This window comes from Pyrgilauda ruficollis, unplaced genomic scaffold, assembly GCF_017590135.1.
Source record: "Pyrgilauda ruficollis isolate IOZ18807 unplaced genomic scaffold, ASM1759013v1 scaffold241, whole genome shotgun sequence".
Taxonomy (NCBI): domain Eukaryota; kingdom Metazoa; phylum Chordata; class Aves; order Passeriformes; family Passeridae; genus Pyrgilauda; species Pyrgilauda ruficollis.
Window position 1 is genome coordinate 149,747 of NW_024523723.1, and position 26,850 is coordinate 176,596.

General features: G+C 47.5%; 1 protein-coding gene across 1 annotated transcript in view; it reads left to right on the plus strand.

Moving 5' to 3' along the window:
- The window catches only part of UBE2H (ubiquitin conjugating enzyme E2 H), a 42,897-nt gene that overhangs the window by 9,706 nt on the left and 6,341 nt on the right, over positions 1 to 26,850 (plus strand). The window contains exons 3-4 of the mRNA XM_041470173.1: positions 18,176 to 18,252; positions 18,790 to 18,864. Coding sequence (XP_041326107.1) covers positions 18,176 to 18,252; positions 18,790 to 18,864 — 152 coding nt within the window. The remainder of the gene's footprint in view (positions 1 to 18,175; positions 18,253 to 18,789; positions 18,865 to 26,850) is intronic.

Sequence of the window (26,850 nt, forward strand, 5' to 3'; positions counted from 1 at the left end):
CATCAGGGGAAGCCACCGCTCCCTCACCCTCTCCTTTCTGCTGAAGGCAACTGAAACTGCTTTTGTTTTTCTTCTGTCTGATGCCATTAATTCAGACTCGGTGACCTTCCCCCTGAGATCCCCACAGCCAGGAGGGCTGGACCCTGTCTCACATGGCAACCAGGCAGGTTTTAAACCTCACAGTGCCCGGGCTGCTTTGGCGCTGAGCTCATGTTGTGCGGCACGGACGTGCCCGTGCCCATGGCTCAGCAGCACTGGATCCTTTCCCAAGGCACCCACATCCCCCTTGGCTGTGCTGCCGAGTTTGAGGAACTCTGAAACACAAAGCCAGGTTTGGAAAGCGGCAGGGGCTTTGTTTGGGTAAGAAAACAGTCAGGGACTGATTTGTGCTGGTTTTGGGAATGGCCTTGCTTGGGAATCCTCAATTCCGGAGTCAAGAGGGCTGAAATAAAGGAGCAATCCTTCCAGGAGTGCAGCAGTTATCCTGGCAATGTCACATCTCTGCAGGGGCTTTGTTTGGGTAAGAAAACAGTCAGGGACTGATTTGTGCTGGTTTTGGGAATGGCCTTGCTTGGGAATCCTCAATTCCGGAGTCAAGAGGGCTGAAATAAAGGAGCAATCCTTCCAGGAGTGCAGCAGTTATCCTGGCAGTGTCACATCTCTGAGGTGACTCAGCGTGGTGACACTGATTTATTCCTTGCTGCTCCTGAAGCCACCTCCTACTTTTTGTTTCCCACTGTTTATTTTTTTACTTTTGAGGCTGTGTCAGTGTTGTATTGAGGGAAGCAGTGGAAAGAAGGAAGCTGAATGATCAGTGCTTTGTTTAACATCGTTGGTAACTTAATACTCCTGGCTCAGGGGAGGAATCCGTGCCTGGATATTGGAGAAAGCTCAGATCCCAGCAGGAGAATGTGCTTTGAGAAGGGGGGACACAGGGCTGGGTTGAAAAGTTGGGATGTCAGAAATCAGATCCCGGTAAGTCAGAGCCAGAGCCTGTGTTCCTTGAAAGGGAAGGTATGTGAGGAGGTGTTAACTCACCCTGCTCCCCCTGGAGCTGCTCCACGCTTTTTTCAACTCCTGTGCCTCCTGGAAAGCTCCAGGGTCTTGGATTTAAACACATTTTGTCATGCTCACAACTGCTGAGAAAGCTTCGCCTTCCTCAGAATCCACTGGGTTTATTACTTGGTGGTTTCTGCCATGTTTTGTTTGGTGTTGCCCTGCAAAGGTAATTTTAATTAGCTTTTAAATGCTTGCCCAGTTTGGAGCAAAAATCTTTTAGGTGCTTGCCCGATTTGGAGTAAAAATTGCCCAGAAAATCACCACCTTCTGCAAACTGGGCAGGAGGCAAAAGCAGAGCGTTTTACACGTGGGGGAAACCCAAACACCAGTGACAGGGGTGGGAAGTGCCTCAGACCCCCAGATTGGCAGGACTGAAGAAATATTGCCACTTGGTTTTAGCAAATTCACAGTTAACCTGTGAGCCCTGCTTGAGTCACTGGTCAGTGCTTGAAGTAAAATCGAGACTTGAGCCTTGCCAGATGGAACAAAAGGTCCCCTAAAAGTGAGCTGATGAGCAATAATGTGCCCCTAGTGGATCCCTTTCATCCCTGGGAGGGCCCCATTTTGCGTTTCAAGGTTTGCCACAACTTTGTTTTTGCTCTGAGATCAGGAAATTTGCTGACCTGTATTTAAACCATCTGCACATCCTGGTGCTAAACTCAATTTTACACGTTTAGAGAATAGATTGTGGAGGACAGGGGTGTGTTTGGCTCTTCTGGTGTGTCCCAGAGGGTCAGATCCTCCTCTTGGGATTTCAGTCTGTTCTCCCTCAGCTGCATCACAATCCCTGCAGCTCCTCAGGTGTGGTCCTAAACTGCCAGAGCTTTTAAAATGTTAGTTCTCTGGAAAAAAAAAAAATCAGAATTTTTCCTCACTTCAGCAGCATTTATTGGAAAAGAGCGAGGGGTAAGCAAAGATTTGCCTGTTCCACCTGTTTAAATGTAGGAAGAAATGGGTTTGTGGGGTTTGTGCAGGGATTCTGTTGTGGAAGGGTGCTGAGAGAGAGCCCTGGTGCTGCTGGTGCCTCTTCTCAACGTGGCTTTGGGGCTTTTTTATTCCCATTAGTTTTTTTCTGGAGGTGGTTGGATGAGTGGGAATTGTGTGTGAGAGGAGTTTGTGTTATAACACAGCAAACCTGGTCTGGGGAAGGTGTGGGAGTCAAATGATCTTTAAGGTCCTTTCCACCCCAAAATTCCATATTAACTGGCTGCTTTGAGTCTGAATTAGCATCTCTGTCTTGGTAGAGGCAAATTTCAGTTCTGTGCTGATAAATGTTGAGTTTGCTGTAAGTTTGCTTCTTTTTGGACTTGAACTTTTTGCAGGGGCTTCCTGCTCAGTGTGGCTGGGACACAGCAGGATTCTGCAGGCTCAGGAGATGAATTAGTGGGGCTTTTTAAAGAGTTTTGGAGGTTTTTTCAGCTCAGTAGCCATTGAATCCTTTAAGTTGTCCTCTGTGGCTCTTGGTGGCTTCCAGAGTCACAGATTTCTCTGGTGCCACCCAAAGTTCAGTGTCATTAAGGCATTTTAGGATATTCTGTGTATGAGTTTCTCTTGCCAGTTTCCTCCAGCCTTGGAAAGCACCAGAGGTGGAACCTGGCATAGGTGAACTCCATAATCCTCTGCAGATTTTATTTTATTTCCAGGGGCAGCTGGGAATGTGCTGCTGAGCATCCCAGGAAAAGCTGGATGGGGCTGTGATGCTGATGGCTTTGATATTCTTTTACAAGGTGCTTCAAACAGCAAAAAAAACCCTGAAAGGGGAACATTCCCCTAATTCTTTCAGGATATAGGATGGATCAGAAACAGGAACCACTTGGCTCAAGCAGAGCCTGTGGGTGCAGGTGTGAAGTGATGCCCACATTTCCCATTTTGGGTCTCCTGAAGTCTCCCAGGAGGCAGCAGGACTTTGCCACGTGCACATCCCTCTGTCAGGAAGTGGCTGGAGCTGTCACAGGCGTCACAGAAACCCACATCAGCTGCTTTTTAGGTCATTACCAGACTGGGCTAAATTTAGCCTGTGAGCCAGAAGAGGGAGGTTTTGGATCCAAACTCCTGCCCCATCCCTATTTCTGGGCTCTGCCCTGCAGCCAGCCCTGCCTCTGCTGAAATCCCTGGGGTTTTAATCCCACTGGGCAGGGACAGCTCTGAGCTTGGCCTGGGGAGTTCCTGAAGGAGGAGGTGGAATTGCAGGGAAGAGTAGCAGGACATGGAGCCTCTGTATGGATCAGGGCTTTGAGTCCCATCTGGGGCTGCCAGCGTGGCCAACAGGAGAGTCCTGGCCCTTTTTTGTGTATGGAGCTGCTCCATATCCCAAAAAACTGTGGCTTGCTGAACTCTGGTTGCTGCTGGAGATTTGTGTAGGTTTAGGGTGGGAGCAGCTCAGGGTAAAGGGAGAAAACCACTTTTCTCATTTCTCTTTAAATTTGTCTCAAGGAAGGAATGTTCCCTCTTTTTTTCTTTCTTTCTCCCAGCCCCACATCTCTGCTAAAATTGTCAAATGGCAGAGATGAGTAAAGGGGAGGAAAATAAGTCACTGTGGCAGCACAAGGGAAAATTGCTGGGAGCAGTGTGCTGCTTCTGGAATTCCAAGCTGTCTTTATTTGAACTTCCTTGATTGTTGCAGCATCCTGGTTCTTTGCAACAGCACACTGGTTAATTGGGATTTTTTTTTTTTATTTGTGGATTACTAATATTGTCCTCCAAATGGCTTCAAGTGTGTCAAGGCTGCTTAATTCTGATTTATTAAAGCAGGCTGTGATAAATGTGTGCCTTTGAAAGGCTGCCTGGCTCTGCCGGAGGTCACCTGGAATTCAGAGCATCTGGCAGAGGTCGGCTCCAGGCTTTTTGTTCTGTGCTGGGGAAAACTCGGGGGGGTTTTTATCAGCTCCTCTCTGAAGGAGGAGACACTTCAAACTTGGTGACAAAATCCCACTTTTCAGGCAGCTGCACCTGCTAACGACTAAACTGTTAATTAGTTTTTAGTGCAGTTGCAGTGGTGTTCCTTTGTCTCTTCTATAATGGTGATTCAAAGAGAGGATGTCAAGGAATCTTCTGTTTCAGCTGAATTTAACTAATTATGAGAAAGCTCTGCCTTCACTCCAAACACAGCCTAAAAGCTGGGAATTGCAGTGTCCTGACACCATTTCTCCTGACAGTGTGGGGTGTATTCCTGGCCTGGACCCAAAGCTCCACTTCCATTTTAAACTGACTGCTGGTATTTTTCCTTTTTGATCCACATAACAAACCCCAGGTACTGTTATTCCTGTGGGGAAACCTCCAGGTGAGTTTTTCTTCCCTCAGCTCTGCTGAGGACATAAATTTAGGGATGGCTGATTTGTAAAACTCCCCTGGGCTCTGAGTTCAGGGAGCTGAGAGGGAAGTGGAATAATTAAGCCTGAGCAGATGTGCTAGAACAAGATACTGGATGAGGACTCACCCCTGTGTCCTGCTTTCCCTCTCCAAGTGGATTTGGTGCATCTGGGTAGGGAATTTACTTCCAAGATCTTCCAGCAGTGAGAGCACCTTCCAAACTCTCCCAGGGAAACATCCCAATCTTTCTCAGCCCTCCCACTCCACATCCTGGAGGTTGTTTTGGAGGAATCTTGGCCACAGTGACCAGGACTTTGTCTTCTGTGTTCCACCAACACTCTCTGCTCTTCTGCTGCTGCTGTTACAAAAAAATCCCTTTTTCCTTTCCTCTGGTGCTGGTGTCACCTGTGCCAAAGTGGCTTTAATGAACCCTTCCAGTGCTTTAAGGGGTTTATAAAAGGAGGGAGAGGGGTTTGGAAGGGCCTGGAGGGACAGGATGAGGGGGAACGGCCATAAGCTGAGAGAGGGGAGTTTTAGGTCAGATATTGAGAGGGAATTCCTGGCTGGGCAGGTGGGGAGGCCCTGGGCTGGAATTGCCAGAGCAGCTGGGGCTGCCTTGGATCCCTGCAGTGTCCAAGGCCAGGCTGGATGGGTTTGGAGCAGCCTGGGGTGGTGGAAGGTGTCCCTGCCATGGCAGGGGTGGATGTGGGTGATCCTTAAGGTCCCTTCCCACCCAAACCACTCCGTGATTTTAATCCCTGCCTTCCTGTCATCAGAGGCTTCCCTTAGTCAGAGGAATCCCCAGTGCTTGAGAACAGCCTGGACCTCTTCCTTCTCCTTCTGGTGCAGCTGCTGAGCCCAGGAAGTTCTTCAAAGCCTGCAAACCATAAAAAAAAATTAAAAATAGGTGTTTCCCATGGCAGCCCTCAGCATGGCAGCTGTCCTGGGATCTGGGCACGCTGCACTCCAGGCTCTGGTGTTACCCCAGCCCTGGCTGGCTGTGGATTTGTTGGTGCTGGCCAGCTCAGCCATTCCCAGATGCAAACAAAGCTCCCAGGGCTTTGCTGGCTCCCTCCTCGGCCGCTGCCTTTCCGCTGCACACGGAAGCTCCTGTGGGGATCATTGTTCACTGCAGCCTGCCTCTCTCATGTCTTCCTCTGCAACACAATGTGTCTTTAGACCTTCAACTTGCAGGAAAATCCTGTGCAGTGAATCCCTTGGGAAAGGCCAAAAACCCCTGGGAAGCCCAAGGATGAAAATGGCTTTTTTGTGAGCGAGTGTCGTTCTTGGTGCGAGGGCTGACGGTGGAGCTGGATCAGGAGGAATTGCTGGGATTAAAGGAAGCACCAGCCTGATGTCCTGAACTTCCTAGGCTCATAAATGAACTTTTTGCAGGTGGTTTGGTGATTAAATGAACTTTTTGCAGGTGGTTTGGTGATTAACTGCCCCCTGTTAGTCTTTTCAATTTACGTTCTAAACAGAATTGGCCAGGCTGGGTTGAACTTGGAGCAGCCTGGAGTAGTGGAAGGTGTCCCTGCAGGTGGAACTGGATTGTTTGAAGGTCCATTCCAATCCAAACCAGCCTGTCCTTCCACTTTTCCAGAGTTAATGGCTTGATGGGAACTACTTGTACTGACCCAACCTTGGAAATTGTGTATTTGTATTCCATGCATACAGTGGAATCCCACCTGAGCTGGCAGAAAGCTGAGTGATAAACTCAGATTTATTAATGAACTCTTTAAATAGAAATGGCCACATGCACTGGACAAAAATGAGGGACAAACCCTCTTGTGCAGCTTGGCTGTTGGATGTGTTTATGGGATGCACTGGGGAAGCCACAGTGCCCCATTGCCCTCATTCCATTGGAAGGATGAAGAGGATAATTGATTTAATAGCTGTGACAGTGGCACCTTGGATTGCTGGGGGAATTTCTGTGCAAGCCCTTGGCATGCAGGAAACTCCTGCACCTTTTCCTGTAGCAGCACTGGGCTGCAGTTTCCTGCTGTGTGGCTTTGTGGTGGTTTTATGTGGCAGGTGACCTGGAAAGAAGGAAAATTTTATAAACTTCAGCTGTGAGTAACCAAGGTGCTTGTTCCTAAATCACTTGGGGTTTTTCTGCTTTGGTGTGAGAGGAAAAAAAAGGGAAATTGTGGTTGTTGTAACTTCACCAGGTCTGTGATTCAGGTTTGGAATTTGTGCTAAAAACCCAAGGAAATTGTGTGTAAATCCTGCCTGAGCTGCTCCTTTAAAACACTTTGAACAAAGCCAAGGAGGGGGGAAGCAAATCTGATCCCTCTGGAAATTCTGGCAGGGAGAGAAGGGAACAAATCCCATCCTCTGGGGTTTGGGAGGGATCTCTAAAAGGCACAGCACCCTCAGGTCCCCAACTCCAGATTATTTCCATGTGGGTTGGAAGGAGCTCTGCAAAACAACCCCAGTGTGGAGATACACCAAGGAAAATGGAGTTTGGAGGTGCTTGGGGAGCAGGAAAGGAAAAATCCCACAGGATTCTGTTCCTGGCAGGCCATGGAGAGCTGTTGTAAACACTACCCAGCCAAAGGAGCAGGATCCTGACCAGGACTGCAGATGGGTTTCAAATGAGCCTTTCCAAGGTGTGGGTGTTGCCTCAGCACTTAAGGAAGAATTTTGGGTGCAAGCCCCTTCCACAGGCTTGATGTTCATCCTGATTTTCCACTGCTTGTGAGCTGCTCTGTGCCTTCTCTGCTGCACCTGAGAAGCAGAAGAGCAGAATTTCACTTGTTCTTGAAAACAAGTGTATTTTTATTAGTGTTTTGAAAGGAACAAAAATGCCCAGGTGCCTCAGGAATGATCCCCCCTGAAAAAAACCACCTGGTGGATTCCTTCAGATTGGGTGGTGGGAAATCTGCAGTGAAGGCAAAGCAAGATTTTCCTCTGTGTTACTTTGGGTTAAAGGAATTGCACTAATCTCGAGCTTAATTTCCACATTCAGTTGGCTTTTATTTCCTCCACCTATGCTGGAGAAATCCCAGTGGGTTTGGAGATTTGTTTTAAAGCTCTTTTCTTTGAGGATTGCCAGATAAGAACCAGGAAGGCTCAGAGCTGCTGGAGCTTCTGGCTCAAGTAGCAAAAAATTCTGGAACAAACAACTGGGGAATGGCCTAAAACTGAAGAAGAGAAGTTAGATTAAATCTTAGGAAGAAATTCTTCCCTGTGAGGGTGGTGAAACCTTGGCACAGGTTGGCTGGGGCTGCCCCTGGATCCCTGGAATTATTTAAGACCAGGCTGGACACTGGGGCTGGAGCAGCCTGGGACAGTGGGAGGTGTCCCTGCCATGGCAGGGGTGGCACTGGATGGGGTTTGAGATCCCTTCCCAGCCAAATTTTGTGATTCTGTGAGACAGCAGTTGTTCTTTCTTTTTCAGGGGACAAATCACCCCTGAATTATCTTTGGGAGACCTTATTGCTGTTGTGGTTGGAGCAGAGAACACCTGGTGGGAGGCAGTTCCTGCTGGGAGTTTGGATTTGAAGCACAAAAGCCAATTATTGAGGAATTAAAGTTGAAGCAGCTTTGTGAGCACAGAGCTGCCTCATTTTCAGTGGCACTGTCCATTTCTGTGAGCTCTGAGTGTGGTTTAGAGTTCAAGCCCAGCTTGCCCTGGCTGAAATTTCAAGCAGTTGGTGCTGTCTCAGCTCTGAAAACCACGGGTTAAAAACCTGGTGCAGGTGGGATCAGGAAATGCATCCCTGAGTATTTCTAGTGGGGCTGGAAGGAACTCTGCAGAACAGCCCCACACTGGAGAGAACTCAGTTCTCCTTGGTGTTGGAGAGGCTGGGGGAGCAGGACAGCAAAACTCCTCTGGATTCTGCTCCTGGCAGGCCACGGAGGGATCCTGTTGGGATCCTGAGCAGGGCTTTGGAGGTGTTTCCTCCCCTTGGGATGTTTCAGCAGCTTCAGTTCAGTTTGTTCGTGGGAAGCCTCTCCCAGGCTTGATTTTTCTTGGAGCATCCCAGCGTGGAGTGTTTATTAAAGCAGTTCTCAGTTTCTCACTTCCTTAAGTCAGAGTTAAGCTGGAGTTTGAGCTGAGGATCAGCATCTTCTTCCTCGGTCTCTGTGGTCCATTCAGCATCTTTTGCAGGCAAGGAAAGGTCCTGGCAGGGGCAGCAGAGAGGATGTGGAATCTGCCTCCAGAACTGCACCTGCTCCATGCCAAAGCTAAATTTAAGCTTCATTTATTTTAATTTTAAAATATTTCATTTGACACTTTCTCCTTCCTGCCATGAAACTCTTTTATCTTGTTTAAAATCAAGACCTTGACATAATTCTAGATTTTTTTTTCCCCCCTGAATAAGCCCTTGCCAAAGCTCAGCTCTTGGCCTCCTCTGCATCTGCTTTGAGTGCAAACATCTCATCCCAAGGGTTTTCCAGCAGGAGGAGATGGATGTTTGTCCCTTTGGGGCTTCATGTCACTGTTGCTGAGGTGCTCTGAGGCACTTTCTGAATGACTCTGCACGTTTCTGCAAGTGAAAAAGCATTTCACTAACATCTACAAAAACCTAACCCAAACTCCCCTTGAGGGAAAAGGCCACATCTTAAAATAATTCTTTTTTTTTCCCCTGTGAAGACTAAATTGGAGAACTATTTGAATGTGTCAAAGCAATCTGCTTTTAACAGACCTGCTGCATTCTTGTAAATCAGGTGCTGAGGCCCAAAATAGAGTTAAATCTTGGGCTTGGTGTCAGGTCTAGCACAGGTTTGGGGTCAGGCTCAGTCCTGTGGTTTCACAGCCAGGGTTTCTCTTTCACAAGAGGTTCAGCACTTCCTGAGTCCTCCCGAAGAGGAAATGAACTGCTGCCAGCACACCTGGAAAAAAAACCCAAGGTTGTATTTTCTCCTTCTGATATTTCTCTGAAAACACACTTGAAATTTGTGGCTGGTTTGAGAGTGGTACACGAACCACTCGATTCCACCAGTGTGTCCCATCTCCATGGAAACCAGCTTCTCTGGGAGTGATGCAAACATTAAACCTGCTGCTTCAGCTCGGGGACACGTGTGGCCACCAAAACTGCTCCAGTTCCACCCTCAGTGCTCCTGGATCCAGCTCTGGCTCCCCCTGAGCTGAGACTCAGAGTGGGGAATTCTTCTGCTTCCTGATTATTTCCTGCTCTAGGGAATTCTCCTCAGGTCGCAGTGGAATCCTGGGGATGGTTTTGCCTCTCCAGTTATCCCAGGGAAATCCTCCCTGCAGTTCCCACTCTGCAGGATCCATTGAAGGAGTTTGCTCATTGACATTTGCCTCTAATGAGGTGTTAATTGCCCCTCTCGGAGCCCTGTTTGGCTTTCCCTGCTATTGAAGGAAATCTTGTGCTTGTGGAGGTGGCTCTGTCACTTTGGTCACACAGGGGACATCCCTTCAGCTTTATTGATCCCGACTTCATTCCAGCTGCCTTCCAGCAAATCCAATCCCCTTGAAACTTCCTGTGCCAGCTTCTTCTCACCTTGACTAAAGCTTCTTCTCCCTGCCAGGATCGTGGGGGTCTGCTTTAAAGGGGTTCTGGTGTGTTTATGGGATGGAGGGAGGGGGTTCCTGGTGCCACCACTGCAGGTCAGCGTTGGCCCATCCCCTGGAAGCTGAGCACAGCTCTGGACCAGTCTGTCCCAGTCTGATTGCTCTAATGCAAAAACATAAAATAACAGGATTGTGGAATCATTTTAGTTGGAAAAGTCCTCTGAGATCATCCAGTCCAACCATTCCCAGCACTGCCCCATGTCCCCAAGTGCCACATCCACGGGGCTCTGAAATCCCTCCAGAAATGGCCCCCGCATCCCTGCCCTGGATGGTACAGCTCATTCCAGTACCTGACAACTTTTCCATGAAGGAATTTTTCCCAAAATCCCCCCTGAGCTCCCCTGTCCCAGGCTGAGGCCGTTCCCTCTCCTCCTGTCCCTGTTCCCTGGAGCACAGCCCGACCCCCCCGGCTGTCCCCTCCTGGCAGGGACTTGTGCAGAGCCACAAGGTCCCCCTGAGCCTCCTTTGCTCCAGGCTCAGCTCCCTCAGCCCCTCTTGGTTCTCCAGCCCCTTCCCAGCTCCTTTCCCTTCCATGGATAAAAGATCATATGTACCTACCTTCTTTTTTTTTCTTTCCAGTTGAAACTTTTTAAGGGAGCAACAGAGTGCTGGGGAGGGCAGTAAATGGATTTATTTCTGTAGGAAATGGGCAGTGCTGCTCCATCCAGCACGGAATGGGATGCACCTTGTCTTCTGCGTGCTTGTGGTGAAGGAAAAGCAGGTTTGGAGGAAAATGCTGACTTGCTTTGTGCTGGGTTCAGAGCAGCCAGCTCGGCTGCACGGTGTCTCCAGGGAAAAGCTGACTTTTCCTTCTACCTTTTCTTTATTACTCCAATTTCTTGGCACAAAGCTGGGTGGAAATCAGCCAGATGTAAATCACCAGGAGCTCCAAAGCCAGCAGGGCAGGCTGGAGGCTTTGCTGGAGCAGCATTTCCTTCTCCCCAAATCCCTGCTTGCATCCAGAAGGTGCCTTTTGCTTCCCAGGAAAGCTGATGGGGTCACTGGTGACCAGGGTGGTTTGAATGGGGAAATTTGCCATCCTTATGTGAAATTGGGAGGGATGCCTGTGGAATTATTGAAGAATTCTTTTTTTTGTGTGTGTGATTTCTTCCCTCAGGCAGGTGAAACCTGGTGGAGAAGTGGCCAGGAAGGGTTTTTTCCAAAGCAAAGCTGTATTTCCAACAAGGAAACTCTTGTGTGCAGTAAAATGAAAGCTCAGCAGCCAGGCACAGGTTGCTGTTCAGTTATTAATTCACAATTCCTGCCCTTCCAGGGCGTTTTTGGCAGCAGACAGAGCTGGTGTTGTCTTACAAGGAGTGAAACCCCCTCTGTGCTGAGGTGTCCCTGCTTCACTTGTCACAGGGATCAGGAGAGCCAAGGGAAAGCTGTTTGAGCTTTCCAGGAGTGCTTTGCTGTCCTTTTTCTGTGTTCTGTAGGATTAAAATCAGTTTTGTGTCTTTCAGAGCTGTGGGATTCCTGGAAAAGCCCAGTTCAGACTCATGGAATCCCAAAATGGTGTGGATTGGAAGGGACCTTAAAGATCATGGGCAGGGACACCTGCCACCATCCCAGGCTGCTCCAGCCCCAGTGTCCAGCCTGGCCTTGGGCACTGCAGGGATGCAGGGGCAGCCCCAGCTGCTCTGGCAATTCCAGCCCAGCCAGGAATTCCTCATGGCCAAGATCCCATCCATGGCTGCCCTCTGGCACTGGGAGCCATTCCCTGTGTCCTGTCCATCCCTTGTCCCCAGTCCCTCTGCAGCTCTCCTGGAGCCCCTGCAGGCCCTGGAATGTGCTGGAAGCTCTCCCTGGAGCCTTCCCCTCTCCAGGGGACATTCCCAGCTCTCCCAGCCTGGCTCCAGGGCAGAGGGGAGCCCTTGGAGCATCTCCCTGCTCTCCTGTGCTTCAGCTCCAGGTGCTGCTGCTGTGACTCCAGATCAGCTCTGCAGGGGGATCTCATGGGGGCAGAGTAGGGGGAGAATCCAGAGCAAGGAAAGTTGGGATTTTCCCCAGGAATGTGAGGATAAAACCCTAGGAATTGTTCAACAGAACATCCTTGGCAAATAACCAAGCTGGGCTTGGTGCTGGAAAACCCCTTTGCTTAAAGGCAGAAACTCTGGGGTGCCCTGTGGCAGTGAGAGTTCCTGGCTTGAGGGAAACCCATGGATTTTAATATGGGAATCATTTTAGCCTGGAGTGTTCAAGAAGTTTGCAACAAATCAGGTGCTAAAAATCCACCTCTTGCTGCCCCAAGAAACCACAGCTTTTTTGTGATCTCTCTAACCTTTTTGACTTCTAAAAGTCCTTTTTTCTGGTGCCCTGCAGGGCTGGAGGAGGAAAGTTAAATGTGAATAACAGGCAGGGAGTTGGGGAAAATAGGGAAAAAGGGAAAATAGGGATAAATATTCCTTAGAGCATCAAAGGCCCGGTGCTGGCTGTGGTTTCACGTGCAGCACATGGGCACCTGGGGATGTTTTATCAGGAAAAGAAGGGACTTTGGAGGAGGCAAAGCAGCTTCCAGAGGCTTGGAGGCAGGGAGGGACTGAGCTGAACTTGCCCTTTGCTGCCCACGCAGGGAACTCGCTAAATCCTGGAGCTCATCTGCCTTTGTAAGAAAATAAACATGAATAACCATCAGCTGCACTAATGGAGGTAATTGATGTTGCAAAACTGCTGCTCGCAGAGGCTTCAGAAGAATTCACACCTCTGACACCTCCAGTTTCCACAGAGCAGGTGGTGTAGAGCTCTTCACAATGAAAAAAATCAGCTGGCTGAGTGTTAATCTCATTTTGAAATCACCTTTTATCACAAAATACGGTGATTTGTTTGCTCAAAGGCACGTTCTCTGCTTAGGTGGCAGAGCTGGATGATTTCTTTTTTATTTTTTGAATATATTCAGGTGTGCTCTTTGGTTTTCCTTCAAATTCAGGATGATTCCTCTGGTGATGTAATTCACCTGCAGACAAGTGTCTAAATAAGAGAGGACATGACAGAGATCCTTAAAAATTCTTAATTCCTCATCGTGACCCTCAACCCATCTCTCACTTCAGTTGTAACCTCCAGATAAATCCACAACTTTATTTTTCCACAGGACATTCCATCTTTCTGCTCCTTTTTTGCCATTTGTGTTGCTTGCTGAATATTTTTAGCTAGAGAACTCATTTTCCCAAGCTTGTAACTAATGTTCATTTTAAAGAAACTAAATGAAAGGTTGTTTTTTTGTTTAGTTTTTTTTTTGAGGGAAATGTTTGCCAGGAAAAAGCCACTCAACCCTGTGAACAGACAGACCATCTGTAGGCCATGATGTTCAGCTGGGATTTGGGGAGATCTGGTGTGAAGTCAAATCTAACAAATTTTTATTTGATTGCTGCAGGGGAAATCCAGCCCTGCGGTGGTGGGTGGCCCTGCATGAGGATGAGAAAATGGGAGTTTGACCCTGGAACAGGCAAATCCACAGTGGCCACTTGTTCCTGACTGCTGGACAGGTCCTGGCACTCCAGATTTGAAAGGTTTTGAGGGGATTTTGTCCTGATGTAGAAAACCCAAAATGCTTTAAATTGCTTTTTATTCTGACTGAGGAAACAATTTCAGTTTCAGTTTCCTCAGTGAGTTCAGCCCTGGAAGCAGAGCCTTGATCCTTACAGGGAGTTTGGGTGTTCCTGTCACAGGGAACTGGGGTGTTCCTGTCACAGGGAGTTTGGGTGTTCCTGTCACAGGGAACTGGAGTGTTCCTGTCACCCTGTCCCAGTGAGCTGGGCTGTTCCTGTCACCCTGTCCCAGTGAGCTGGGCTGTTCCTGTCATCCTGTCCCAGTGAGCTGGGCTGTTCCTGTCACCCTGTCCCAGGGACAGGGCTGTTCCTGTCACACTGTCCCAGGAGCTGGGCTGTTCCTGTCACCCTGTCCCAGGGACAGGGCTGTTCCTGTCACCCTGTCCCAGGGACAGGGCTGTTCCTGTTGTACAAGTCCATGGCTCTGTCCTCCTTGGAGCTCCTGGCACGTTTCAAACCCTGGATGGGGAGCCTGAAAAATTCCCTTGGCTCCTTCCAAGCTGATAATTGGAAACAAGCTTCCATAGAATCATCTCAATATTCCCAACGTTTACTGGTGTTAAAATTCTCTTCATCATCCTGGGACTGAGATAATTTATCTTCAGGTCCTCAGGACTCATTTCTCATTTCTGTGGCTTTTGAACTTAGAGATCTGACTCGTGTCCAGATTTTTCTCTTTTCCCTTGACTTTTCCACTGGCTTTTTTTGGCACCAGGTCCAGTTGGCATCCTGAAGTGATGAGGAGATAAAAGCAGCAAGGCCAAAAGTCTTGGGAGGGATTTGGGTGATTGTTTTTAAACATTTTAGAGTGTGGGACGTGTTACAGGCTGGGTTTGTAGCTGTGAGCTTGGCTCTGTGTCCTGCTGTGGGGACAAGGGCTCCTTCCAGGGTGAGCCCCTGGAATCAGGAATGTTGAAAGTCTTTATCCATTAATTGCTTGGCTTTTTGGTAAATTTGACTGATGAAAAGTGTGCTGAGAGAGAATGTGGGTGCAGAGAGATTGGCCTGGACAGGGTGGACTAAAATGTCCAAAACATGTTCTTCCTAAATGGTCTTCCCGAAAATGCTGGTTGTGTGGTTGGGTTCCTGGGGGCTTTCTGCAGGGATACACATCAGTATCCAGTGCAAGGGGTGGCTGGGAATTCTGGACACAAATGTAGCAATCCCAGGAGAAACCTGTGGAGATCACCTTCATTGTGGGAATCTTGCTGCAAGTTCTTGGTGCTCCTTTCCTGGGGCTTCCTGAAGCTGTGCTCACTTTCTGAAGACCTGGAGCATTTCTCATTCCTGGGAGCTCCTTGGAATTGCTGTGGGATCCATCACCAGAACCTGGATGGAGGAGAGGACATCCCATGTGCCCTCAGCACAGCTGGCTTCCTTCAGGAATGTGGGTCTGCAGACAGGGCCTGGATGTGAGCCTGCTGATTAATTCCTGGCACGTTTGGGACAGAATTCATCTGGGATTGGGTTGTAAGATTTTCGCCTTATGGAAAAAATCCAGCGTGAGCTGAGAGAACAGTTGGGTCAGAGCCTGGATTCCCTCCTAGATACATCACCAGGCGTGATGGTGCAGCTTTCTCTGGGAATGTGGTCTGGACACTGCTCCAAAGGTGCTGCTGGGACAGTTCATGGCATGGAGAAGCCTGGAGCTCTGCCTCGGATTCCTGGATTCCCAGAGTCCCAGCTTCTGCAGTAACTGTTCCCTTTCCTGAACACTTTCTGGAGATGGAGAAGGCTTGCAGGGTGGAAATGTTCTCTGTACCAGCTCCATGCAGCTCTCCCAGGAGTGCTCTCAGCTCTTTTGTTGGTGGGATTCCAAGATTTCACTTTCCTGGGCATCTTTTCCTTGGTGGAGAAGGGTGAGGGCGGATGGTTCACCCCAGCTGTGTTAGTAACTGGAATTCAGCTCATTTCAAGGAAGGAGGCCTTTCCCAGCTCCATTTCTGCTATTTCCAGACATTTCCCCTGTGCTGATGCAAGGGCTTTGTTGCTGAAATCCACTTTATTTTCATTCTGTCCTCAGTTACAGACTCAGGGAATGGTTTGGGTGGGAAGGGACCTTAAAGATTCCAACCCAAACCATGGGCAGGGACACCTCCCACTGTCCCAGGCTGCTCCAGCCCCAATGTCCAGCCTGGCCTTGGACATTGCAGGGATCCAGGGGCAGCCCCAGCTGCTCTGGGAATTTGTGCCAGGGTCTCACCGCCCTCACAGGGAAGAATTTCTGGAATTGTGTCGATAAACAACGTGGTTGTTCCCAAACCTTTCATCCCAATGTTTCTCCCTTTCATTGATCTAATTCACTCACTGATTTTGTGGTAGGAGTTTTAGGTCTTTGCCACAATAAGGACAATATTCAGATATGGCCCTGCGTGGCTCATGAATATTTTTTGAATTTGGCAACACCAGGATTGAGTCTGAGTGTGACCTTAAAGATTCCAACCCAAACCATGGGCAGGGACACCTCCCACTGTCCCAGGAAGCTCCAGCCCCAGTGTCCAGCCTGGCCTTGGACATTGCAGGGATCCAGGGGCAGCCCCAGCTGCTCTGGGAATTTGTGCCAGGGTCTCACCGCCCTCACAGGGAAGAATTTCTGGAATTGTGTCGATAAACAACGTGGTTGTTCCCAAACCTTTCATCCCAATGTTTCTCCCTTTCATTGATCTAATTCACTCACTGATTTTGTGGTAGGAATTTTAGGTCTTTGCCACAATAAGGACAATATTCAGATATGGCCCTGCGTGGCTCATGAATATTTTTTGAATTTGGCAACACCAGGATTGAGTCTGAGTGTGGAAAACTCAGCTTTAATTTCCAGTTGGCATTAACTCAGGGAGCTGAGGAGCATTTGGGCTGGAGCTGCTCAGGATCAGCCTGGGAGAGCTGGTTTTTATTAAGCAGGACTTGATTTAGTCCAAAGTAAAACCATTTGTGTTTAATCTGATCCATGAAGCTGCTGGGAGTGTGAAAATCCAGAAATTTAAACTTTTTCTGGGCCATCATTGCACCACGTAGGACTTTGGGAACCTGGAACAGTCACCCCAGGAATACATTTCCTAAGGAATTAGTACCACAACAGGAAGTTTTAAAGTTTGAGTGCCATGAAAAGACCTGGTGACAAATGTCCCTCAGCCACGACCCTTCCTTGGGAGGCTCCTCACCACAAACCTGGAGCGATGCCGCTTTTCCCAGAGATTCCCCTTGGAATTCAGCAGGAAAATCAGCTGCACTGAGGGCATTTCTGTCCCATCTGCCCTTTGGGAGCTGCTCCTGGGTGACTGCTGGGTCACTGAGCTCCTTGCTGTGGAGTTTTTAGGGCAGAGCAGCTCCTGCTGAACCAGGAAAATTCCAGAGCCAAAACAAATGGCTGTAAACTTTTCCCTCTCCCCGTGAAAACGAAGGGAAGGAGGTTGTTGTGTCCAAACCCTTTTGGAGCTGACACTGTGGGAAAAGTCTGTCCAATCTGGGTGTTATTGTACTTGAGGAATTGCAGTAAATCCTGAGGGACCCCACAGGTGGCACTGGGATCTCCTCACAAGAACTGCCAGTGTGGAGTTGGCACTTTGGGATGCAGGAGCCTCGCACAGCCCTTGGTGCCATCCAGCAGGTTTCATAGGTTGTCAGTTAAAATCAGGGCTCTGAGGTGGGAATTCTTTGTTCCTGGTGGGTTTTGGGAATTCCTGGTGGGTTGGGAACATTTCAGTGTGTGCCCAGGGGTCAACAAGACCTGTGGAATTCCTGCAATCCTGGGCAAGCTTGGTGCCACGAAAGCAGGAAACTTTTTCCATCCAAGGGGGAAAAAAGGGGAATCTGCCTTTAGTTCCCTGTGGAAGGAACATTCCTGCCAAGCCTCTGCTGTGATGTGAAGCATCTTTATATGAAATATTCCATGTCCCTTCCCTCAATTGGGAGCAGCCTCGGTGCTGCAGAGCCAAAGTTCAAGTGGGAACAAACCTTTGATTTTCTCCTGCTGCCTTTGTAATTCTTATCCAGACCACTGATGAAAGGTAATTGCTGTAGGATATTATTCCCAATCCATTAACCCTGATTTACAGCAGAATTCCTTATCAAGCTTCAGTGCTAAAACACCACCACTAATTGTCTTAACTGAGCCTGGCTTGGAATAAAGATTTCCTGCCTTTCCCTTTGTATTCCCTTCTTTCCCACTTGCCTTTCCCTTTGTGTCCCCTTCTTCCCAAAGCACTTTGATTCTTCCTGTTGTTCTTTTCACACCATTTCTCCCCAGACTCAGGAGGTTTTTTTTATTTGGTCTTGCAAGTCAAATTAACATGAGATTGCCAGAATTTGCAGGGGAGCTGTGGGAGGGGAAATGGAATTCATTGGAGCAGTGGATTTATTTCAAACACGTCCCAGTGCTCTCCCAAATCTGAGCTTTTACTCTGTGCAGGAGGGGATGGAAAATGGAAAACTCTGAGGATTCATTCCAAGGTTCCTCAGGGCAGGGGAGGATGGAAAATGGAAAACTCTGAGGATTCATCCCAAGGTTCCTCAGGGCAGGGGAGGGTGGGGAATTGGCTTCACCAACGTCACTGTGGTGCTGTGGTCACTTAGATGTGTCAGGACACTGAAATTCCGTGTGGGGCTTGGGATATTTTGGATATTTGGGTCAGCAGGCTTTGAGTGAATTCTTTGGGTGTGAGTAGATGGGTTTTGTTTCCTGGACTGGATGTTTTTCCTTGACTTGCTGCATCAGGATTGAGAGCAAACACGAAGTCACAATCTTAGGAGGACTCAACGAATTTGTTGTGAAGTTTTATGGACCACAAGGAAGTAAGTTTGTGACCCTGCCCTTCCAGAAAAACAATCCACTGGCTTGGGGAATAAGGAAGTGACATTCCAGAGGGGAAGAGATGAGCAAATCCAAGGGGGAGGGAGAGAATTCCATTTTCTGAGGGTGGGGAGGATCCAGCTGGGAGCATGGTCATGGATAGACCCCATCCCTTGGAGCTCTGGAAAACTCCTTCAGCACCCCAGAGCTTTCCTAGCCCTGGCCAAACTTGCATCACTCGTGGGAATTTCCATGGAGTTTGTCATTAAAATGGCTTTTCCACCTTAATTTAGCACCATCTCCAAAGGTAAGGAGATTATCCCACGGTGCCTGTTTTTAATCAGGCTCTGCTGTCTTTGTGCTGAGATCTTCTCCAGGATCAGTTCAGATTGTGTGAGGCAGAGCAGGGAAAAGGCTTTGAAATCTCCCCCCAGTGGAGCTGTGGATTATTCCAGAGATGTGTTTTCCTCAGTGCTCTGCTTCTGTTTATCCTCTCCTCAGCTGTGGAGTGTCTAATTCCTGCTTTTCCTCCCTTGCAGCACCGTATGAAGGTGGAGTATGGAAAGTTAGAGTCGACCTTCCTGACAAATACCCCTTCAAATCCCCATCTATAGGTAACAAACACTCATTTGCCATCAAAATCCTGGGATTTGGGCCTGAACTTTGCAGGTGGAGTGCTACCAGTGTAATAGAAGGACTTGAAGTCTGCAAAATGTTTTTATGGGATTTCAGATCCCAAGAAGAGAGGGATTTTGGGTTTTGGAAGGAGGAGGAGCTGAGAGTGGGATTTGGCTGCATAGTTGTGTGTTGATCAATTCAATCTCTATTCCATGTGGATTTTTTTTAATAATAACTCCACTTATTGTGGAGTGGTGGAGCAAAGATCACAGAAATCAGTTCTTGGTCTTGGGGTGAACCCAACTTTTGGGGTCTTCTATCCAAAAGTGGATGGAAGTTCTTCCACTGAAGCCTCCATCCTCTTGGAGCAAGGAATACATATGTGGAAGAACAGAAAAGCAGGGATTTACCACCAAAAAACCTGCTGGCTTGACTGGTCAGGCTTGTCTAACCTTGGAGAGCAATAGGAAATTCCATTAGGGAATGGTTTTTAGCTTGGATCCATCCCTGGGGAGCAGGAAACCACCTTGGATGTCTTCAGGTGCCCATTCCAGTGGCTGCAGCCCCTTCCAACGCCAACATCCTCCTTTGGAGCTGGCAAGTCTTGGCTGCTTCCTTCAAATACCCCCTTGGGCTCAGGTTTGATTTGGGAGCTCTGTGGGATGAGGACTCACCTGTTCCAAGTGGGAATTGTGCCTTTTGGGAGAGGGTGCTGCTGTTCATACACTGCCCTTCACCTTTTTTTAATTTATTTTTTTAAATTTGAAACATTCTGTGAACCCTAGCAATGTGCAAATATTTCTGAGTGAGAGCACAGGAACCTGCAGCTCTGAGGAGCCTTTTCTTCCTCCTGAGTCAGCTCTGGGAATCCCTCTTGGAGAGGCACATTCCAAGTGGGAATTCCCACTGTTTGCTGCCTGTCCTTTGTCCTTCCTCACTTCCCAAACCAGTGCAGCTCAGGGCAGTCTTAAATCATGGAATGCTTTGGCTTGGGAGGGATCTCAAACCTCATCCAATTCCAACAGCTCCCACTGTCCCAGGCTGCTCCAGCCCCAATCCAGCCTGGCCCTGGACACTTCCAGGGATCCAGGGCAGGGCCATGTGCAGGGAGCTGTTTCTGCTCACATCTCTGAGTCCTTTTGGCCTTTCTCATGTTGATTTTGCTGCTTTTCTCTCAGTTTTCCATCTCTCTCTTGTTTAAATCTGTTGTTTCCAGTGGTTTATCCCAGACCCCATGAAGAGCTTCCCTCACCCTATGAGTCTCTGATCAAGTGGCTGAAAAACCCTTCTTTTCTTCCTAAAAAACTGCCTCTTGCTGGAAAGTCTATTTTTTTCCTTCCCAAAATCTCCCTCTTGCTGAAAAAACCACTTTTTCTTCCCAAGATCTTGCTGAAACCTCATTTTTTTCTTCCCAAAAAACTGCTTCTTGACGGAAAACCCTTTTTTTTCCTTCCCAAAATCTTCCTCTTGCTGGAAAATCCCTTTTTTCCTTCCCAAAAAACTGCCTCTTGCTGAAAAAACCCCATTTTTCTCCCTAAAAATCTGCCTCTTGCTGGAAACAAGAGTTGAGATATATAAAATCCTTGCTAGAGCTGAGCTGGCTTAGCAGAGCAGAGCTCAGGAAAAGCTGGGAAGCTCCAAGGAACGTGCTGGGACTCAGGAAAGCTCCCAGGAGGCTGCAGGGAAGGGTTTGTTTTCCTTTATTTCCCATTTTTGCTGCCCCAGCCCAGCTTATCTGGGAGAGCCAGGCCTGGGTGAAGCCTCCTGGGGGATCCTGATTATCTCTGCTTTGGGCACTGCTGATAAAACCTTCATCCCAGCTGAACTGGGAGCACTGGGAGTGATGGAAATGAGAATTTTCCCATTCCTAACCCTGCCTGAGCTCGGGATAATAATTATAATAATTATAATAATTAGCAGGGAAGAAGTTTGCTGTGGAAATCTCTGATTTTTAGAGGTGGGAGTGAAAGATTTCAGGGATTATGGAGCCCATAGATGGACAGGAGGTCCTGGGCTTGTTCCTGTTCTCAGCAGAGTTCAAATTGTCCATGTGAGTCTCTCCTTGGAGAAAATATGGAATCCAGCAGCTTTTCCTTGAATAAATTCCACCTTTATCCCCAAGCTTAAACACAAACCCCATCCTTTCACCTTCCCTTGATATTCCAGGGCTGGAGGCTGAAATATTCCTTCTAGCCTAAAAAATCTTTGAGCCTGGCATGACTTTTTTTGTATGAAATAGGAGTTTTTTTAGCATTTTTGGCTTTTCTTTTTGGTTTTATCCTTGAATTTTTTTTTTTTTTTTTGAGTCTATCCATGTGCTCCAGAAAAATGATGGTTAAGAATTCCCTTGGAATCTTTTAGAATCTTTTATCCAAGGATGAGATCCAGGGAATCTTGGTGTCAACCTGACCAGGAGAGGGTTTTCCAGAGCAGTCCTTGGGAAAGGTGTGGAGGTTTTAGGAATCCCAAAAGGAGCAGGGATCTCTTTGTCCCCAGGAGAAGCTTTTTTGGATCTTTTCCTGCCAAATCTTCTCTCCCCTCTCCCATCCTCAGATATCCATGGCATTTATTCCCCGTTCTTCACATGGATCATTATTGCTGTTCCCTAAAAACTGCACTGGGAATTTCGGAGTGTTCCCACACTTGAGGACCTGAACCATGCTGAGTTTTTGTGTGGAGATCCCTGGGACAGCTCCATCACATCCTGTGGTGTTCCCAGCACTGTCTGGATTTGCTGTGGAATCTGACAGATCCTGGATTTTGCAGGATGATTTTTCCCAACAGGAAAAAATCCCCAAAAAGGGAAATGCACATCCAGGAATTTAAACAGAGCCTGGTGTAAGGCTGGCAACTTGGCTCTGGGCTTGAGTGCTCCCTTCAGGATCAATAAATAAATCCCTGAACATCCCAATTTTCAGGGTTCAGCTGGAGCAGTTGCTCCAAAAAACCCAACTGCTGCTGCTCCTGGTGTTTCCTGGTGCCAATTATTGGGAATATTCCTGCATTTCTGAGGGAACACTTCCCTGCTCTGTGTCTGCTCCATTTCCAAAGTGTTTGGAGCTCTTTAGGATTCTGCTTCTCTCCTTTTCCCTGTTTAGGATGCTCCTTTTCCCTGTTTGGGATTTTCCTTTTCCCTCTTTAGGATTCTCCTTAGGATTCTGCTTTCCCTGTTTGGGATTTTCCTTTTCCCTGTTTAGGATTTTCCTATTCCCTGTTTGGGATTCTCCTTTTCCCTGTTTGGGATTTTCCTTTTCCCTGTTTAGGGTTTTCCTTTCCATGTTTGGGATTCTCCTTTCCCTATTTGGGATTCTCCTTTTCCCTCTTTGGATTTTCCTTTTCCCTCTTTAGGATTTTCCTTTTCCCTCTTTAGGATTCTGCTTCTCTCCTTTCCCCTGTTTAGGATTCTCCTTTCCCTGTTTAGGATTCTCCTTTCCCTGTTTAGGATTTTCCTTTTCCCTGTTTAGGATTTTCCTTTCCCTGTTTAGGATTCTCCTTTCTCTGTTTAGGATCCTCCTTTTCCCTGTTTAGGATTCTCCTTTCTCTATTTAGGATTTTCCTTTCCCTGTTTAGGATTTTCCTTTCCCTGTTTGGGATTCTCCTTTCCCCTGTTTACGATTTTCCTTCCCCTCTTTAGGATTCTCCTTTCCCTGTTTAGGATTCTCTTTCTCTCCTTTCCCTGGGATTTAAAATCTTCAGGGAAATTCCTGCCTTTCCAGCTTTCCCAAAGAGGAGTTGGGGAGGACTGCAAGGGCTCCTTGGAGCTCCCAGCTCACAGAAATTTGTGGGAATTTGGAGTTTTTAATCATTCCCTGCCAAGAGCTGGAGATGAATTCCCTTTAATGCCACAAACAGGAGGAAATTCAGAGTGGGAATGTCCTGCCTTGCTTGGATACAGGAGCAGCAGAAACAACCTGGGAGCCTGGAATTTATTTACTATTTAATTACTATTTATTAAAAAATCTGCAGGAATATTAGGCCAGGATAGGATTTGTTCATAATCAAATGCCAGAACTGGAAAATTTACATTCAAAATTCCCAGAGCCTCAATCTCTCAAATAAATTCTAGATATGCTACATATTTTGATAAAAATTCACTCTATATTTATTAATTCTCCCTCTATTTATAAATTCTCTATTTATAAATTTCTCCATATTTATAAATTATATATATATTTATAAATCTATCTATATTTAAAGTTCTGCATTCTTATTTCTATAATATGTTATATTTTCTGCATTATTATATTTTCTGTATCTTCATACCCAGCTCTCATTTTCCTCCATCTCTGTCCCAGTTACCTGCAGGTGCAGATATTTTTATTTCCCCTTGCATTTCTGTTTTCCCTTTTTTCCAAGTGTTTTCCCAAACAAAACACCTGGAGTGTGCACAGAACATATGGAATATATGTATAAATATATATGTGTGTGTAGAATGAGGCATTGTGGCAGCTGGTACAGGAATGCAGCTGGATTTAATTTCATTTTTTTAAAATTTCATTGAATTCCAGCCAGGATTTCACAGATTTCTCCTGGCTTGTGCTTCATTTATTGTTCTGGGAAGCTCTTGGGATTTGAGGGATAAAAACTCCTTGTGCTAGTGAGTGCTCTTGGAGGGCTCCTCACCTCAAATCCCATCAAAAATCAATTTGTGCCTTTGCCAAGGAGGGCTCCTTGACCTGACAGGGAACAAAGCTCTGAGGTGGGAACATCCCTGGAAAATGGGAACATCCCAGGCAGCAGCAGCTGGGACTGGGACAGGGGATTTGTCCTCGTGCCCACCTCCTACCACAGATCCTCAACCTTCTCCTGGTGGTTCCACACGAAGGGAATCCCAGAAATTGCTGTGAGGTGGGGTTAAAAATGAAAAAATTCAAATTTAAAAACCAATTTCCTTGCAGGCCCTTGGGTGTTTGGGGAGGGAGAAGTGTCCAGCTGGCCTCAATCCACGAGCAAATCCATGTGTGGGGAGTTTGGGATGGGTAGGTGGATATAAACCTGCTTCCAGTGGGGAATCCCCTTGAACTGATCCCAAACTGCACCTGGAATTTCACTTTTCATGGATGTTTGTGCTCAGCTTGTCCTTTTTATTTGTCCAGATGAGCACGGAGCACGTCGGTGTCATCGGGCTCTCCTGGGCAAGGCCAGGACATTGGGATGTGCTTTTGGGAATGTCACTCTTCCCTCTTGGCTCCCAAACTTTCACTTCTGCCTGGATGGTGGAAAAACAACCAGGAAAATGTGGAAAATGTCCCCAGGGCAGGGAGTGGAACCTGCATGAGCTTTATCATCCCTTCCAACCCAAACCATTCTGGGATTCTATGGGAGTCTTCCACATTTTCCAGGTTTTCCAGGTATTAGGGTGGGAATCTTCACCATTCCCTAGTTATCCAGGTATTAGGGTGGGAATCTTCACCATTCCCTAGTTATCCAGGTATTGGGGTGGGAATCTTCCCCATTCCCTAATTATCCAGGTATTGGGGTGGGAATCTTCCCCATTCCCAAGTTGTCCAGCTATTGGGGTGGGAATCTTTCACATTGCCAAGTTATCCAGGAGTTGGGGTGGGAATCTTCCACATTCCCAAGGTATTAGGGTGGGAATCTTCCACATTTCTTAATTATCCAGGTGTTAGGGCAGGGAATCTTCCTTGTTTTCCAGGTATTACAGTAGGAATCTTCCACATTACCCAAGTATTACAGTGGGAATCTTCCATGTTTTCCAGGTGTTAAGGTGGGAATCTTCCCCATTCCCAAGTTATCCAGGTGTTAGGGTGGGAATCTTCCATGTTTTCCAGGTGTTAAGGTGGGAATCTTCCCCATTCCCAAGTTATCCAGGTGTTAGGGTGGGAATCTTCCCCATTCCCAAGTTATCCAGGTATTAGGGTGGGAATTTTCCATGTTTCCCAGGTGTTAGGGTGGGAATCTTCCCCATTCCCAAGTTTCCAGCTCCAAGGAATTGCCAGCCTTTGGTGAGCTGAGATTTCAGTTTTGCCACCCTTCTCCTCGAGGGTTTTTGGCAATCCAAGGAATTTTCCAGGGCTGTAGATGCAACACCAGTGGCTTCCAAGGTTGGTTTTCCATTTTGGGAACAGCTGCATCCCTTCCTGGTGTGGAATTCCTTAGGGATGTCCAGGGGGGGTTCCTGTTATCACCCAAAGCCTTTTTATCCACATGGATTTTATGCTTTTATTCCAAAGGCAATCCTGGACTTCACTTCTCCATACAGAAAGGGTGGATTGTGCTGCTCACATTCTTCCCAAGCATTGGCTTTTCCAGGAGTTCAGTGGGAATTTTGGTTTAAAATATTAAATGAAATGTTTACAACCAGTCCAGCACCTGGAATCACAGGCTGTGACCTCGGCTCCATGCCATGGAAAGAACCCCAAAATCCCAATCCTGTCTGATGGAATGCTCACCTGGAATTCTGCACAGTGCATTAACTGGGATGTGCTGTGTGACCATAAACCTGCCCCAGTGCTGGGAATTTTTTTTTTTTCTTCCCTCCTGGTTTCCTGTAGAACTTGGAATTTCATTTTTACCTGGATGTTTATGGGTGCTGTGTCCTTTTTATCCATAAAAATAAATACAGAGCCTGTCAGGTTTATGGGAACAATGTTGGCACAGGAGAATTTGCACTTCAAGTAAAGGAGGAGAGACTTGTGCTTGTTCCTGGATCAGGACAAAAGAAGGATTTCCATGGAGCTGCTCTTGGCCTGAGCAGTTTGTGTCATGGAACGAGGCTGGGGGACAAATCCTTGGAAAAGAATGCAGGGAGAAGATGTTCCTGTTCCTCCCTGGAGAACAACTCTTCCATTTGGGAAGCTTGAACCCAAGGACACTGTGAAGGAAGGGCTGTTTGTATTCCCAGTGTGTTCCCCACCCTGTCCATCCTTGATTTGCTTTTCCCAAAGAGCCAGGCAGGATTTAGGATCGGGATCAGCGCTCGCTGCAGCTCCGGCACAACGGATCCGTGACCTGATTTAAACTTGGGGGAGCTGCAGAACGTAAATATTTGATGGAACTCCAGCTTCCCTTGGTAAATCTGCTTCAGCTTTCCAGCTGAATCCTGCCAGGCTGTTCCTGAAATTCACCTGCTAGCACGGAGATGTTTTGGAGTTCTTTCTCTTGGAATTTGGGCGTTGTCTCAGCCTGGGGTTGGGTTTGTGCAAAATCCCCCAGTCTGAGCAAAGCTGGAATTCTGTTTGTGTCACAATTCCTACTGGGATCCATGCTGTCACTCACCCTGGGGCTGGGTGACACTCCAGTGCCTCCCCTGAGGCTGTGCATGAAGGTGGGCGAGGCTGGCAGCTTTTTAAGTGGTTAAATATGGATTTTTTTAGGCTTTCTGGAAAGAAAACTTCCATGTTTTTTGAGTCCTGGAAGGAGCTTTTTCCATGGATTGAGTCAATATTCCAGACCTGAATTTCTTGCCTGTTTTTATATTTGTCAGAGGCAATAGTTGCTGTTGGTTTAAAAAGATTCCTGCAGAATTCAGGGAAATTCCCACCTGAGCTGTGTTTGTTGGGATTTGTGAGCTGTGGGATGGTGGCACAACAGGGAAAAGGAGGATTTATGGCAAATTCTCCATCCAAAAAGGTGGCACAACAGGGAAAAGGAGGATTTATGGCAAATTCTCCATCCAAAAAGGTGGCACAGCAGGGAAAAGGAGGATTTATGGCAAATTCTCAATCCAAAAAGCAACTCCAAGGTTTGGAAGCAGCTTTTCCTGGTTGGAGCCACCCCTGTGGGCAGATCCCAAATGATTTCTCCAGGCCAGGAATGTAGGAATTCATTCCATCCCTGATCCATGTCTAGTTTGTGCCCACATCCAGGTTTTTGGGTTCCTCCTGTTGAGGAGTTTGGGATCCTGGATCCTGCAGCCACTCTCAGCCATCATTGGAAACTTTTTTTTTTTGGGATAGATGTGCTTTGCTTGCACACAGGCTGAGGATGGTGCAGAATTCCATTAATGTGTTTTATTTTAT